We start from the raw sequence: 14,070 nt of genomic DNA, 5'->3' as shown, positions 1-14,070 counted from the left end.
CACAAGATTTACGTGGTTCGGAAATAGCCTATGTCCATGGGAGCAGCACTTGGGTTTTCACTATGATCAATGTCAAAGCTTACATCTTTGGGCTATAATAGTGTTTAAGTATGAACCCAATGCTAGTAAACCTAAACTACATCTATAGTGATCTCCCGGAGGAAAAACCTCCAGATAAGCCCAATCTACAAGCTCCTGAATTCAAAATACGTGATCTACGCAGACTGAAACAATCGACTGTTTAGGTCAAACAGTCGACTATTTGGTGCTGAGAAAATAATCTCCTGCGTACTGCCTGAAACAATTTAGCCCAATCAGTTGACGATTTGCCCTCAGTGCTGCAGACTCCTCTCATGTAATTGTCCCTCGCTTCACCTAACTTTCTTCGGTGCATGTGATCCACTTTGAATATGAGCCACATCCCTAAAAAAACTTGTATCTACTACTCACCATATGACCTACTGACATCACATAAAATAATTATCAACAACTGAAGTTGTCTTTTGTTCTGCCCTATGCTTGCTAGTCTTGAAATAGATTGAGAGTGAAGATTTACATGTACTAGCCAGGGTTGAGGTATTTTGGCGAGGTGGCGATGATGGCGATGAGCGAGAACCAGAGAATGGCGTTGAGCTCTCTCTCGGCGTACTCCCTGAGAAGGCTCTTCTCTTGCGTTCCTCAGGTACCCCACGCCCTCAGGTATCCCGCGCCTACAACCTCTAAGAAGCATTCTTTGCCCCAAAGCTCGAGCTCCAGAGTGTAGTTGCTCACTGCCGTCGCTCATATCGACAGCAAGGAAGAGGAAAATTGGATTTTCCCCCCCGTTTCTCACGGTATTGAGAAGAATGGGAATGATCTAACTTCATAAAAATTCTGCACGGTTATAGATTAGTTTAGTTTATATTTTTATTATGCTTTAGAGCCCACGAGTATTCGACGACTAGAAACTTTGAGGGAGAACTGAAACAGTGCGATAGATTCATGTTTAGGAAGGCAATATTGTTCGGGTGGAGGGAGATGGGGCCGGTGTGCTTGTTGTTAGGGCCATGATCAATGGCAATGACGATGTCTCGGCCACGCCTTCTCTCGCCAGTCTCTCTCTCCAGATCCGGCTCCTTTTCGTCGGTATGAGCGACGACAATGAGTGATCGTGCTCTGGAGCTCGAATTCTGGGGCAAAGAATGCTTCTTGGAGACTGCATGCGCAAGGTACCTAAGGGACGTGGAGCAATCAAACATAGAGGAGGAAGGCTTCTTCTTCACCTTATTGGGAGAGAAGTAGGTGCAAACGGTTGCACGTGAAGAAAAAAAAGAAAAGGAGGAGAGAAGTTTAACATGCATAACTCGCTATTTGATGTAACATTTTTTTTCCTTTAAAAAATTTATTTAAAAATTGTTCTATGGTTCAATGATTTTTAATCGCCACATATCAAATGGTGTCTATTTTTCTAAACAAACCTCGCTGGACGATCGAATGAATTTTATTTAAATAATTGTTAGATTGAGTTTTAGGATGCATGGAAATGAAGTTTTCACCAAACTGTTATTTAATATTTTAATATAAAAAATCCAAAAAGGAAAGGAAATCATTGTTAGGGATACAAAATCAAGTTCGTTCACAACTGCTGTTCGTGGTAGGTTCATTAGGGTTTTGTTGTGTGAGAATTGAGATTAGGAGTGGCTGAGGGTAGGAGGAAGATGAAACCCGTGGTAGGAATGGTGGTGTCGAACAAGATGCAGAAATCGGTGGTTGTGGCAGTAGACCGTCTCTTCCACCACAAGCTCTACAATCGCTACGTCAAACGGACCTCCAAATTCATGGCCCACGACGAGCATAACCAGTGCAACATTGGCGACAGAGTGTGTTCTTCTTCTTCTTCTTCTTCTTCTTCTTCTAATTTCATCTCTGATATCACCAATACGAGAGTGAAATTCTATATTTTCCTTTCCCAATATGATCCTTTTTCTATTTGGGGACTGTTCACTTGAAAATGTTTGTAATTTAGTTTCAATATAATCGAGAACATTCCTTTTCCCATTTTATTTTTTGTGCCAGTGATTTTGCAGACAGATGAGAAGTTGAATATAAGATTAAGTAATGGAGCTGGTTTTTTGTTATATTTTATTTATTTGTTATTTATTGTTAATAAATATTAGAAATGAATATATTTACAAAACTATTATTGCAGGTTAGATTAGATCATTCTAGGCCATTGAGCAAGCGTAAGAATTGGGTTGTTGCTGAAATTCTCAAGAAAGCTAGAATCTATGTACCGCCGACAGCGGCTAGTCAAGCTGATACAGGCAGCAAGACTGAGTTGCCGACTTCTCTGTCATCTTAAGGTTGAAGTCCTTCTGTGTGCTTCCAGTTCTTGTTTAATTAACTAAATTGGTGCTACTTTTGATGCTGCTGGTTATTTCAGTGGTTTAGAGTCTAGTTTACAGTCGTTTAACATACAACATAGTGCTTATAAAATTGTCTGAAGAGTTTATTACTAATTACCTAACTGATAATTTAAACTTTTTTTTAATACCTTATCGGTACTTCCCATTTTCTTCAATTACAACCTTATCCCTGCCTTCACATATCACAATTCTTGGCCCCAGACTTGTTCACTAGTAAAATGCTTCCATTACTATTTCTCCTGAAACTTCTTAGTACACTGCTCTAGTTCAATGATTGAACAGTACTTGGGGATTTTCCATAGGCTTACTTACCACTCCTACAACAAATGTGTTAAGTCCACTTACAATTAAGTAGATGAACTTTCCAACCAACTACCGTTATCGACATTTGTCTTTGAAGTTTGGTCCAACGTCCCTAGACAAATTCATGTTGGGATTCATAAGAGTATCATCTTGATTAGTGCCTAAAATACAAGTCTCACTTAGCAAGTCCAAGTTATATTTTCGTTGAGATAGATTCAACCCTTTTATTACATCGTACAATCTCAATTCCGCTCGTTTCCTTTACCAAACACGAGCAGCACTAGATCAAACAAAATGTAGAAACCATTGTACCAATTTAGTCAAACCAAGTTTGAGGAGATTGCTTTAAGAATTGCCTTGTGCAACCTACTTACCTTACCATTCTCCCCTTGAGCAACATACCTTGGAAATCAAATCTCCTGTGATTCTCTCTTGTAGTTGTGTTGGTAAAGTAGAAAATGGGTAGTGATTCTCTAGTTTGCTTTTAGAAAGGCTTGTGCGGGAGTTGTCACCTTTTTTAAAAAATTGATTTCCATTTACTATTGTTTGTTTTACTAATTTGCTACAAAAGAGTATACTTTTTCTTGGAAATTTCATTTCAAATAGGAGTTCTAATAATGTGAAGGTGGGAGGTAGAGAATTCACTTTGCATCTTAACATATTGGATCCTTTTAGCTTTCTTCCAAGATGGACTATTGGTTATGGGTTTTGAGCAATTCCAATCTTCTTTCTTTAAATTTTATTAATTTATTTTTAATCTAGTTTAGTTTCCTATTCTTTCAAAAATAAAAAAATAAAAAATAAATAAATAAAATGAAAGGCTAAAGCCCTGTTCACCTATGGAAAATAGTTTTATTTTTTATTTCCACTCTAAATAATTACTAAATGCCACTTTGTTTTCTAACTTGCCTAATTTGTATATGAAAGTTGGAAAATACCTTTTTATTTTTATTTTTTTCTAGATTTTCTACATCTTGGAAGATTGGAAAATTAGGTGCCATTTTATAATTATTTGAAAATTTGAAAATTGAAATAAAAACTGTTATTCCACAATGAAACAGGTCCTTAAATTCCATTCAGCATCAAGGCTTTTTTTTGGTTATGGCAGTCCTTAACAATCTATTGCAGGTTAGAAGGCCTAATAAGGCTCTGTCTCTTGATGTTTGTGTTGTGTGCTGCTGTAGCGAGGAATCCCTCTGCTGTCTTTTCTTGCATTGCTTTGCTTGCTTGGTGCATGTGAAACATACTTTTTGGTCGGTTTAGTGAGAAGTATGTTTGTTTGAGTTTGTTGAATGCTTTTTGCATTCTTTTGTTATAGATGATGCTAAGGAAACTCAACTTCCAGTGTGATTTCAAAGCTTTTGTGGACTAAATTTTTAAGCTTGATTATTTGTTATTGTCATTTCTTCTTTTTGAAAGGATGTGTTATCCTCCCTTTTACATTTCATTTTTCCTTCTCTTTAACATATTTCTTCTTTTATAAAAAAATTCCAATGGAGTGAATCAGACAAGTATGGCATGTGGCTCGTCCATTTCGCTGGTCCTAATTATTTTTAGACTTTTCCTTCTTGTGTTCAAGTCAAATGTTAGCATAGAAAATAGAACTTAAATATCTTTGTGCATGCTAACCAATTTGATTGAGTGTGGTATTGCTCAAGAAGCGGAGGCTAGTGAGAGATAAGCAAATTGGGGACGAGATTGCTATTTTTTTTTCTTTTAATAAAGGATTGTGTTTTGAGGAGCGCAGGAATAGGTTAATGGTACATGGATTAGATTGGAGATCGATTAGGGTAGAGAGAGATAAGTGGTTAGAGAGGCCTTTTGGTATGGAGGAATTTAGAAGGGCAGCGTTTGATATGGTACAGATAGAGATAAAGTGCCATGCCTTGAGATTTTTAGGTCCTTAGCAGGTTGTGAATCCTTATGATGTAGGACGGTTTTAAGTAGCCCTAGTCCTACGGTTGACCCTCTTTGTAGCACACACACAATATTACAATCTATGAGAAGAATTGAATTAACCAAGCATGAACATCACAAGCATATTCTAATGATCACAAGTTGTTGAGATTTTGAAAACGTATATGATTTGGTTTAAAAGCCCTTAGCTGATCATTTCATTCAAGTTATCAAGTTCACTTTAAAAGATGTTATATTAGAAGTATTAGATCGCAAGTCCTAGTATACAAATCAAATATCCCTAAGCACGGTACTAGCAAGCATGTTCATGCTGAAAATATAAGAAGAGTCAAAGAGAATGAACAAGGTTTTTCAATCAAGGATTCGGGTAGAGTTTCAAGGCTTACAAAGTGATTTTAGGGGCTGTTTTAGATGGTCACAAACAAGGAATTGAAACGAGCTTACCAAAAGGTTCGGAATATCAAACACCAAGACACACGAGTACTCGATCGCACCAGAAACAAGCTTGTTGATCCTTAGGATTCTTGAGACAAGAATGAAGCTTGAGGAAGGTTGTGGCTGTGAGCTATGAAAGAGAAGTGGGCGTGCAGTGTTGATGATGACGTTGTTGTTGTCGTGGTCTCTCACCACCCGGCACCCAATCTCCGGGGAGACGGAACGTGGTTTCACACTACTCACTCACAAGGAGAGGAACAAGATTTGCAAGTTTAAGCAAAGACTTCCTTTTTAATTGATAATGCAAGGATACCTTTTAAAATACAAGTGATGATATATTTATAGCCTTACATGAGCATACACATGACTTGCACATGACTTCTTAAGATATTAAAGAAAATACAAAAGTAAAATAAAACATTTAAAACATAGGTAATGAGGTTCCTAGGAAATAGTTTGTCATAGGAAATAGGTGCCTAGGAATTAGAATAATTATGATAGTGGAGTCTAGGAACCAAAAATGAAATAAATGCGTCTTGAAAAACCAAGACTCTTTGACTTGCAAGTTGTCATGTGTTGACGTTTGTTCAACTTGAACACGCGCAACGAAAGCATACAATCAATCACGAAACAATCAACAACCACTAATGCAATCACTCAATGATGAAATATACTCAAGAAGCAATCAAACAATAATAAGAAAAATAAAAAACACAACTAGAACGCACAAGATTTACGTGGTTTGGCAATAGCCTTCGTCCACGGGAGTAGCATCCTTGGTTTCCCTATGATCAATGTCAAAGCTCACACTTTTGGGTTACAAATATTATTTATATAACAATCCTATGCATACAGAAGTGTTCTAGTAAACCTAAACTACGTCTGTATCAATCTCTCGGAGGAAAAACCTCTAGATAAGCCCAATATACAAGTTCCCGATTTGAAAATAGTCAATGGTTTCAATCAAACAATAATAAGAAGAATAAAAACACAGCTAGAATGCACAAGATTTAAGTGGTTTGGCAATAGTCTACGCCCACAGGAGTAGCAACCTTGGTTTCCCTATGATCAATGTCAAAGCTCACATTTTTGGGTTACAAATATTGTTTATATAACAATACTATGCGTACAGAAGAGTTCTAGTAAACTTAAACTACATCTGTATCAATCTCCCGGAAGAAAAACCTCCAGATAAGCCCAATCTACAAGCCTCCGATTTGAAAATAGTCGACGGTTTCAATCAAACAATAATAAGAAGAATAAAAAACACAACTAGAATGCATAAGATTTATGTGGTTTGGCAATAGCCTACGTCCACGGGAGTAGCAACCTCGGTTTCCCTATGATCAATGTCAAAGCTCACACTTTTGGGTTACAAATATTGTTTATATAACAATCCTATGCGTACAAAAGAGTTCTAGTAAACCTAAACTACATCTGTGTCAATCTCCCGAAGGAAAAACCTTCAGATAAGCCCAATCTACAAGCCCCCGATTTGAAAATACGTAATCTGCGTTGACGGAAACCATCGACGGTTTTGAGTAGAAAAAAACTCTTTGCAGCTACTGCCCATAGTAGTCAAAAGCGTGCCTGAGGCGCGCCTAGGCGTGAGGCGCATAGAGGCGACAAGACCAGCGCCCCATCATTACAGAGGCAAGGCGACCTGCAAGAGGCGCAGGTAGGCACATTGAAGCGCATTGATTCTTCAGGCACAGTGAGTCACGCCTTGAAATTTTTGAAGCTGTTGAGAAATAAAACGTAGCTAGAGCTAGCCCCAGCCCTAGCCCTTCATCTTCGACCCTTCGAAGCAGCACGAGACCAGCAGGAGAAGTTCGTCTTCGACCAATCAATTCTTCGAAGCAGTACAAAACCAGCAGGAGCCCTTCGTCTTTGATCCTTTGAAGTTCGAACCAGCATGAGGCTTTCGTCTTCGACCCTTCGAACCAGCAGGAGCCCTTCGTCAGTTCATCTTCGAGCCTTCAAACCAGCAGGAGCCCTTCGTCATCGAGGTTTGAGCCTTCGTGAATTATCAGGATGCTTCAATTTTCAAACTAGTAACTCATCTCGTCTTCTTCTTCTTCTTCTTCTTCTTCTTCTTCTTCTTCTTCTTCTTCAGTTCTCTAGTTCCTGCTGCCTCCTGCTGGCTGCTTCTTTTTATAATATTAACTTGCATTAAGCCTCTAAGTTAATATTATGTAATGTGTAATTAATTATGTAGTTTAATGCAAGTTTATACTTTATAATTAATTTATAACTTTTTTTGCTGAATTTTGCTGCTGTTTTGTAATTTGTTTGGAAATGCAGGGTACAAAGTATACATTTTTCTGAAATATATTAATATATAACATTTTTTAGCTGCTGTTTTATTGTACTCTTTTCTTTTGATATTTAAGATGCTTTTGGGCCTTCAGCTGGCAATTTTATTTCATTTCTAATTTGAAGCTTGAAATCTTGCATGCGTAATTACTTATGTTGAACTATGTTTGTTTCACTTGGAACTTGGTACTTGGTACTTGGTTGTCTATGTTTGTTTCACTTTGAACTTGGTACTTGGTTGTCATAATTACTATTGAATATTTTGGCATTTTAAATTCTAATATAACTATTGATGTGTTTTTATATCAATTACCCACCAAATAGGCATTGTACACAATTTTAATAAGGTGAGGCGCGCGCCTTCACCTCGGCTCCAAGTACCCTCTGCGCTTTGGTGCGCCTTGCACCTTTGACTACCATGCTATTGCTTGAAACCGTCGACGGTTACACACCAAACCGTCAATGGTTTGCCCTTTGAGGTTGCGTCTTGCCTCTGTCCCTTTGTCCTTCACGTCACGTAGCTTTCTCCGGTACATGTGATCCGCTTTGAATATGAGCCACATCCCCAACATTATGTTTCTTGAAAAACCAAGACTCTTTGACTTGCAAGTTGTCATCCTCTTTCCAAGCTAGCTTCCAAGAGAAGCTTCAATTGCTGCAAATAAAGTTCACATCCATTGGTGGACTTCGGGTGGTCGCTCACGTGTCACAAAATATCCGCGAAAGATACTCGAGATACATGTTGATCCCCATCACCTTAGCTTGGACTTTATCTTATCTTGGTCTTCCTTTAGGGGATTACCCTTTATTGAATGGTTGCTGGAACCTGCTGATCCAGAGGGTGGGGAATGGATTAGAGTGGAAGAGGGCTTTTCATTTGATAGGGGTTGGAATCACTCTCATTAGTGATTCATTTGCTAACATTCCCATTTATTTTTTACCCCTTTTCAAAATTTCCTCTATGGTGGCTGGGAATTTGGAGAAGATTGTGAGAGATTTCCTATGATCAGGTACTGGGGAGAAAGGAAAATTTAGTTTGTTGGAATGTTGTTAATAGGCCTAAGACAGAGGGGGTAGGGTTTGTGGCTTGGTAATGTGCTTTCTAAGAACATATCAAAAGGGAAAATTTTGTTAGTTGGGATGTTGTCAATAGGCCTAAGACGGGGTTTTGGGGTTTGGCAATGTGCTTTCTAAGAACATATCTTTAATAAGGAAATGTTTATGGCAGTTTCCTGTAGAATCTAATTCCCCTACAGCACCTGGTAATAAAGGGTAAATACAAAATACACAGGAATGGATGGGATTCTAAAGGGAGTGGTAGTGCCTCTCATGCGAGTCCTTGGAAGTTTGTTTTCCAGGTTGCTGGCCTTTACTTTGAAGTTTGTTTTCCAGGTTGCTGGCCTTTTCTTTCCTCACACATTTCAATGCGAGCAGTGAGGATAAAATACATTTAGGGGAGGATAATTGGGTTGGCGAGTCTTCGTTAGAATTGTTGGTCCCACTGTTGTTTAGATTTCCCGCTGTTCACAATGTACCAATTTCATCTTTTCAATCTTTTGAGGAGAGCCCCTTTTTCTTGGGATTTCCATTTTTTAGGAGTCTAAATGAAAGAGGTTGATGAGTTTACTCAATCACTGGGTGTGCTGAATACTTTATCGTCAAATTCGAGGGGGGATTCAAGGATTTGGATTGGGGACACTTCAGGATTTTTCTTTTCAGAGTCTTCCTTTTCCTATCTCTCAAAATCCAAAACTCCTAGCCCTTTATTCTTTACAAAACTGTTTGGAAAGCGAAGGTTCCTTTTAAAATCCAGGCTTTCATTTGGACTTTAATTCTCAACAAGATCAATATGGGTGATATGCTACGGACAAGGAGGCCTTAAAAAGCCCTTAATCCAGATATTTACATGCTGTGTTATGAGTCTAATGAGACTATTAACCTTATGTTCTTTGTAAGGTTGCGAGGTACATGTGAAACAACTTGTTTCCTGGTGGGGACTGGGCAGCTCCAGATGCTATCCAGGAATTTTTAAAGGTGAAGCTTTGGGGTTTTGGGAAGGAGGATATTTTGGGACTCTGCTGTTTTTACAATTCTTTTGGTTGCTTTAGTGCCAGAGGAATTCTAGAGCTTTTAAAGATTAGGAGAATTCTCCAAGGTTGCCTTGGGAGAAAGTTACTTTTCTTGCTTCTTTTTGGGCACAATTCTTTTGGGGTTTTTAGGGGAGGAAAAGAGGGGGGGGGGGGGGGGGGGGAGGAATTAAAAGGGTTTGGTAGGCAGCTTCGATGTAGTCTTTTAAAATATATATATATTTTTTGTTTTTTTCTTGGAAGATTTCTTATCCTCATTCTACTGTATTTATGTCTTCTCTTCAATAAATTTGTTTCATTATCTTAAAAAATATTGCTCAAGAAGGGAAAAATATACAAAAATTTTCAAGCCTTCCAAAACACAGTTACTATGGGAAAATTTTGATGTGGGCATTTTGGGTTGTCTTGTGAAAATTGAATTGCTGTATTTTCCATTACATTGCAGTAAGTACAAACCCATGATTTCGGAACAATGTTAAGAGACATCAGAGCTATCACAATTTCATGAATGCTGCAGTTCCAAATTTTTTCTCATTGTTGGTGAATTTTGTATGACTGCCTCACTCTGTTATCCCATTTAAATGATGATTTTTTGTTAAAACATGTTAGATACAAATTGCAGTAATACTAGTGGATACCAAAAAAACAAAAAAAAAAATAAAAAAAGGAAAAAACAAAAAAATAGATGCAAAAATCTGGAAGACGATTTGATCATGGACAGCCAACAAGCAACAGTTAATAGTTATATTTAACTTTACAAGGTTTTACAAGTTTTGAATGTTGAATGTTGAATTGTTGACCAAGTTGGCTGATGCTGCATTTGGTAAAAATTAATTCGTTGGTGAATGTGATTACTCAGTACAGGTATTGAATGCTGTGATCTTGCCTAGATTTTTTGTAGTATAGGTTGCTCATTAGAGAAGTTTTTTTTTATTATTTATTATTATTATTTTTATTGTTTTCATAATAATAATAATAATAATTAATAATAATAAAATGGAAGAGAAGATATTGTGGAGCCTAGTCTTGCTGTATAAGGTTTGTTTGATGTCTGGATTCAAAGTTCATGGATTTATCACGTTGATTTAGCTGCTTGATGCCTCTCATAGGGACATAATGTATGGTTTTATTAATAATTTTGTGATCTTGTAATTCCTTTTTATTTTTTCTTTAGAGTTACTTTGGCTGATTAACTGCTAAGATTTTGAGAATTGCAGTGGAAGATAGTTTCTGCCCCAAGCAGACTCTTCTTTTTCTGTTATATGAGTTGATTGTAAACATCCTACTGGTGCAGCTATGATATTGATTTTCATTTTTTTTTTCACGACTCAGGTGAAGTGGTACACTATGACATGCCAAAAAATTTAGGCGGTTTTGTGGCTCATTTAGCAACACCTCTACACCAAGAGCAGATGAGTAAAAAGATTTCAACATGTCCTGGTTTTAGTTGTTTGCATCTTTCTTCTGGGTGTTTTTCTTTCTTTGGGCAGGGGTGGTTTGCATCCAGGAATATGTAGTTTTTCCGTTTATAGTCTACTAGAGGGAGAGATTTATCCTATTGTTTTATTCTCTGTTCTTATGAATTTTGTCATACCCTCTATAAGCACATTGCCTTCTAATTAATTAATAGGATTTTATTGCTGACAAAATTTAGTGACTTTGCTCCAGTGTGTGTTTTTGGCTTAGCTTGGGAAGAAAGTTTCTATACATTTCTTTCTTAATGGGAGTATTAATTTTTCCCCCATTTCAGAATGAAAGAACGCGTGACAAGTGCATTAGTTAACTTCTTCTCAATTTTGCTACTGCACGATTGGAAACTCCTTGGTGGCAGGCCAACCAAGTGACAGTACTTCCACTGCCTCGTGCAACCTACAACGTTGCATGCCACCATCATGTCAGCTCCACTTGCACTTTTCCTTGTGTTATGAGCTCATATTGCTTTTCGCTTTCACACAAAGTATTAGTTCCTCCCCCATAAATAGTAGTCTGCTTGAGGCTTCATCATATGCCTTTGTTGGATTGATTTCCCAAGATTTCTTTTGGTCCCAAGCCAATGGATTCTGCACTAACTGCACCTCTGCGAAAAGTTCGTCAAAAGGGAAGTCCAGGACCCTACAAGGGTGTTTGAATGAGATCACTGGGCAGATGGGTCTCAGAAATACGAACTCCAAAAAACCAAAACAAGGGTATGGTTGGGTTTCTATGATGCACCAGAGAAGGCAGCTTGATCCTATGATGCTGCCTTATACCATGTTCGTGGTGTGTGAGGGCATTTTATTTTTCCAGCTGATAAAAAGCCGGAGCTTCCTTGCCCAAAAATGCTATCAAGGCAATTGCAGAAAGCTTTGCTTCCTTGAATGCATTGGTGCCACCCCCAATATCTACTTCAATGACAGCCTTGATGCCCTTGAATGTTTCTGTCTTGCCAGATTCCGCAGTTTTAAGTGCAATGGATGTTGCATGCAAGACGTGGGATGACTTGTTGGCCTCATCCGGTGCTCCAGCCATGGCTACAATTTGCCCGAGAGTTTGCAGCTGGATGATTTTATCTTGGATCTAGGCCTGATAAAGGAGTTTATCCAGTTATTAAGATATGTTATCAATAGATCTACTCTTATAATTATGACTGTTCTTATATGTTATAACGGTGTCCGGTGGAAACTCCTTCTGATATGGAACTTCTTTCCTAGGAAGATTGTTGCCATCCGAGATTTATTTTCTGTAGTCCAATACTCAATTTTCCTTGCATTTCATATGAGATTAAGAGATGCTCAAGAAACTAGTTTTCTTCTCTAGTGCTTTTCCTCATTTTCAGGTTCAGTTTCTTTCAGCCTTGGGGTTTCTCATTCTTTTTGTTGATTTATGTGAGTGACTTCATGAGGTGTTTGCTTCCCATCTACCAAAGCCTATCTTGCTTCATCTCTCTTTTAATTTCTTACTGCCACTTGAGCTTTTGCTCCCTATATGCATCAAAGCCTTTTGCTGCATGCTTTTCATTTCTTTCCTGCTATATCAGGGGCCAGTTTTGTTGTTTCTGCTTTTATTTTTGTCCTTTAGCAGCCATGGTTGTGGGGGCAATTCTTCCATCAAACATAAAATAAATTTGGTGTAAAAATTTGACACATCGCTGCAATAAATGAAATCCCCCGAGAAAAAAGCATTAATGTATGTGGTCCAGGCAAGTTCGTTATGGTTTTGGAAATGAGAAAGTGAGGAGCAAATTTCAAGGCACCTTAGAATTTGACAAAACGAACAGTTTGAAGTCATGCTCTCTGCGTCATTGTCTAGGTGCACAGTGAAGAATTTTGTAACCAGTCGACTTGCTGCGGTCAAGTGTGATACTATTAAGTGGTCCTGGACCTCGCGGTCAGCGGTCTGTGATCTTCGACTACTCATGATATGACACATGTCAAGTGGGCCATCTTCTGTTGCCCTTTGAAGGTATTCTGTAAGTCTGGGTTGAATGAAATTTAAGATAAAAATCTGAGTACATGCTTCGTCCCCAACTCTTTTCCTTTCCCTCTCCTTCTCTCTCTCTCTCTCTCTCTCTCTCTCTCTCTCTCTCTCTCTGAACACCTCCAAGGCACGACCCCACACCCACTCCCACTCTCTGGCTGCACAAGCACATGGCCATTCCCAACGGTGCTGCTAACCATGCAGTGCCGTTGCTGTTCCGTCATTCCAGCCCCAGCCATGACGGTACCGCTGCACCAGCTCCCCTGCCCCCTCACACAAATTTGGGAAGTCTGAGATCGTATTCGTGTTGATTCTAGTTTTATCGCACAAATTCTCATTTAATCAGGCTAGTATCGTGGAAATTCCCATTGAAATCTCCCCTCCACCTTTTTCAGCTCCCTCATCAAGCTTTGAGGTTCCTGGTGAGCGTGGCAAACCAGATCCCCCCCCTGAGCTGGTGGTGTTTCCCCTCTGCTTTGAAAAGCTACAATGGCAACCGCTGGCAATAGCCTTTACATCTAACGTGCCAGGACTAAGATTCATGGTGAATGAATTCGTTCTTTTATGTAATAAATTTTTCCATGGCAACTTTGCTGTGTTTTTGGCACTTGGGTTCAAGCCTCATTTGCCTATGTTAAAACTGCTTGATATTACATGGCAAATTCAATTGAATGATTGAAATTTATGGGATGCAAAACGTCAATATGCTATTTTTTTTTGGTTTTTTTCTTGCAACGTTTTGTTCTTCAATGCACGATCCTATTTACAATAGAGATAAGTTGCATGATCATCAGTTATAACAATCCTTTGATTAAAAACAGATGAGTAAATTCAATAGTTTAAAACAGTGTGAAGGAGCAGCATGAGCATAAATTGGCACGCATGCCAGCACACACAACGAGCAAAGTGCAAAGCAAACGCACAGTATTTTATCCACATTAGACACTGCACTGAAGCCAAAGGCCACAGGATTAATACATTTACAAGCATTGCGAAATGGTCCTACAAAATGTATAATGCTAATAATGAAGCCGAAAATTGATTGGGCACGCACCAGAGCGTGCACGTTGGAAACACCAAAGAACCTGCCTGCACTTTGAAAGCTCCCAACTCAAGGCACATTGAAGCTCCTTAACCAAAGAGAGCCTCCA

General features: G+C 38.6%; 1 protein-coding gene across 2 annotated transcripts; it reads left to right on the top strand.

Moving 5' to 3' along the window:
- Positions 1-1,424: 1,424 nt before the first annotated feature.
- LOC131156181 (uncharacterized) lies at positions 1,425-13,636 on the top strand. Of its 2 annotated transcripts, none has more exons than XM_058109645.1 (3): positions 1,425-1,859; positions 2,189-2,342; positions 10,796-11,112. In XM_058109645.1, exons 1-2 carry the CDS (start codon positions 1,698-1,700, stop codon positions 2,339-2,341), a joined length of 315 nt encoding a protein of 104 aa, XP_057965628.1. In that variant the 5' UTR covers positions 1,425-1,697; the 3' UTR covers position 2,342; positions 10,796-11,112. The 2 variants fall into 2 exon arrangements, with proteins under 2 accessions (XP_057965628.1, XP_057965629.1); XM_058109646.1 differs by lacking the exon at positions 10,796-11,112 and adding an exon at positions 13,315-13,636 and having other exon boundaries at positions 1,578-1,859.
- The last annotated feature ends 434 nt before the right edge of the window (positions 13,637-14,070 follow it).

Source organism: Malania oleifera, chromosome 5 (genome assembly GCF_029873635.1).
Source record: "Malania oleifera isolate guangnan ecotype guangnan chromosome 5, ASM2987363v1, whole genome shotgun sequence".
Lineage (NCBI taxonomy): Eukaryota > Viridiplantae > Streptophyta > Magnoliopsida > Santalales > Ximeniaceae > Malania > Malania oleifera.
The sequence above is the reverse complement of the archived record's forward strand: the minus strand, read 5'-3'. Positions and strand labels throughout refer to the sequence as shown.

Coding starts and splice junctions, on each gene's coding strand:
- LOC131156181 (XM_058109646.1), top strand. CDS start 1,698: ATGAAACCCGTGGTAGGAATGGTGGTGTCGAACAAGATGCAGAAATCG. Junction 1,860..2,188: donor AGTGCAACATTGGCGACAGA/GTGTGTTCTTCT, acceptor CTATTATTGCAG/GTTAGATTAGATCATTCTAG.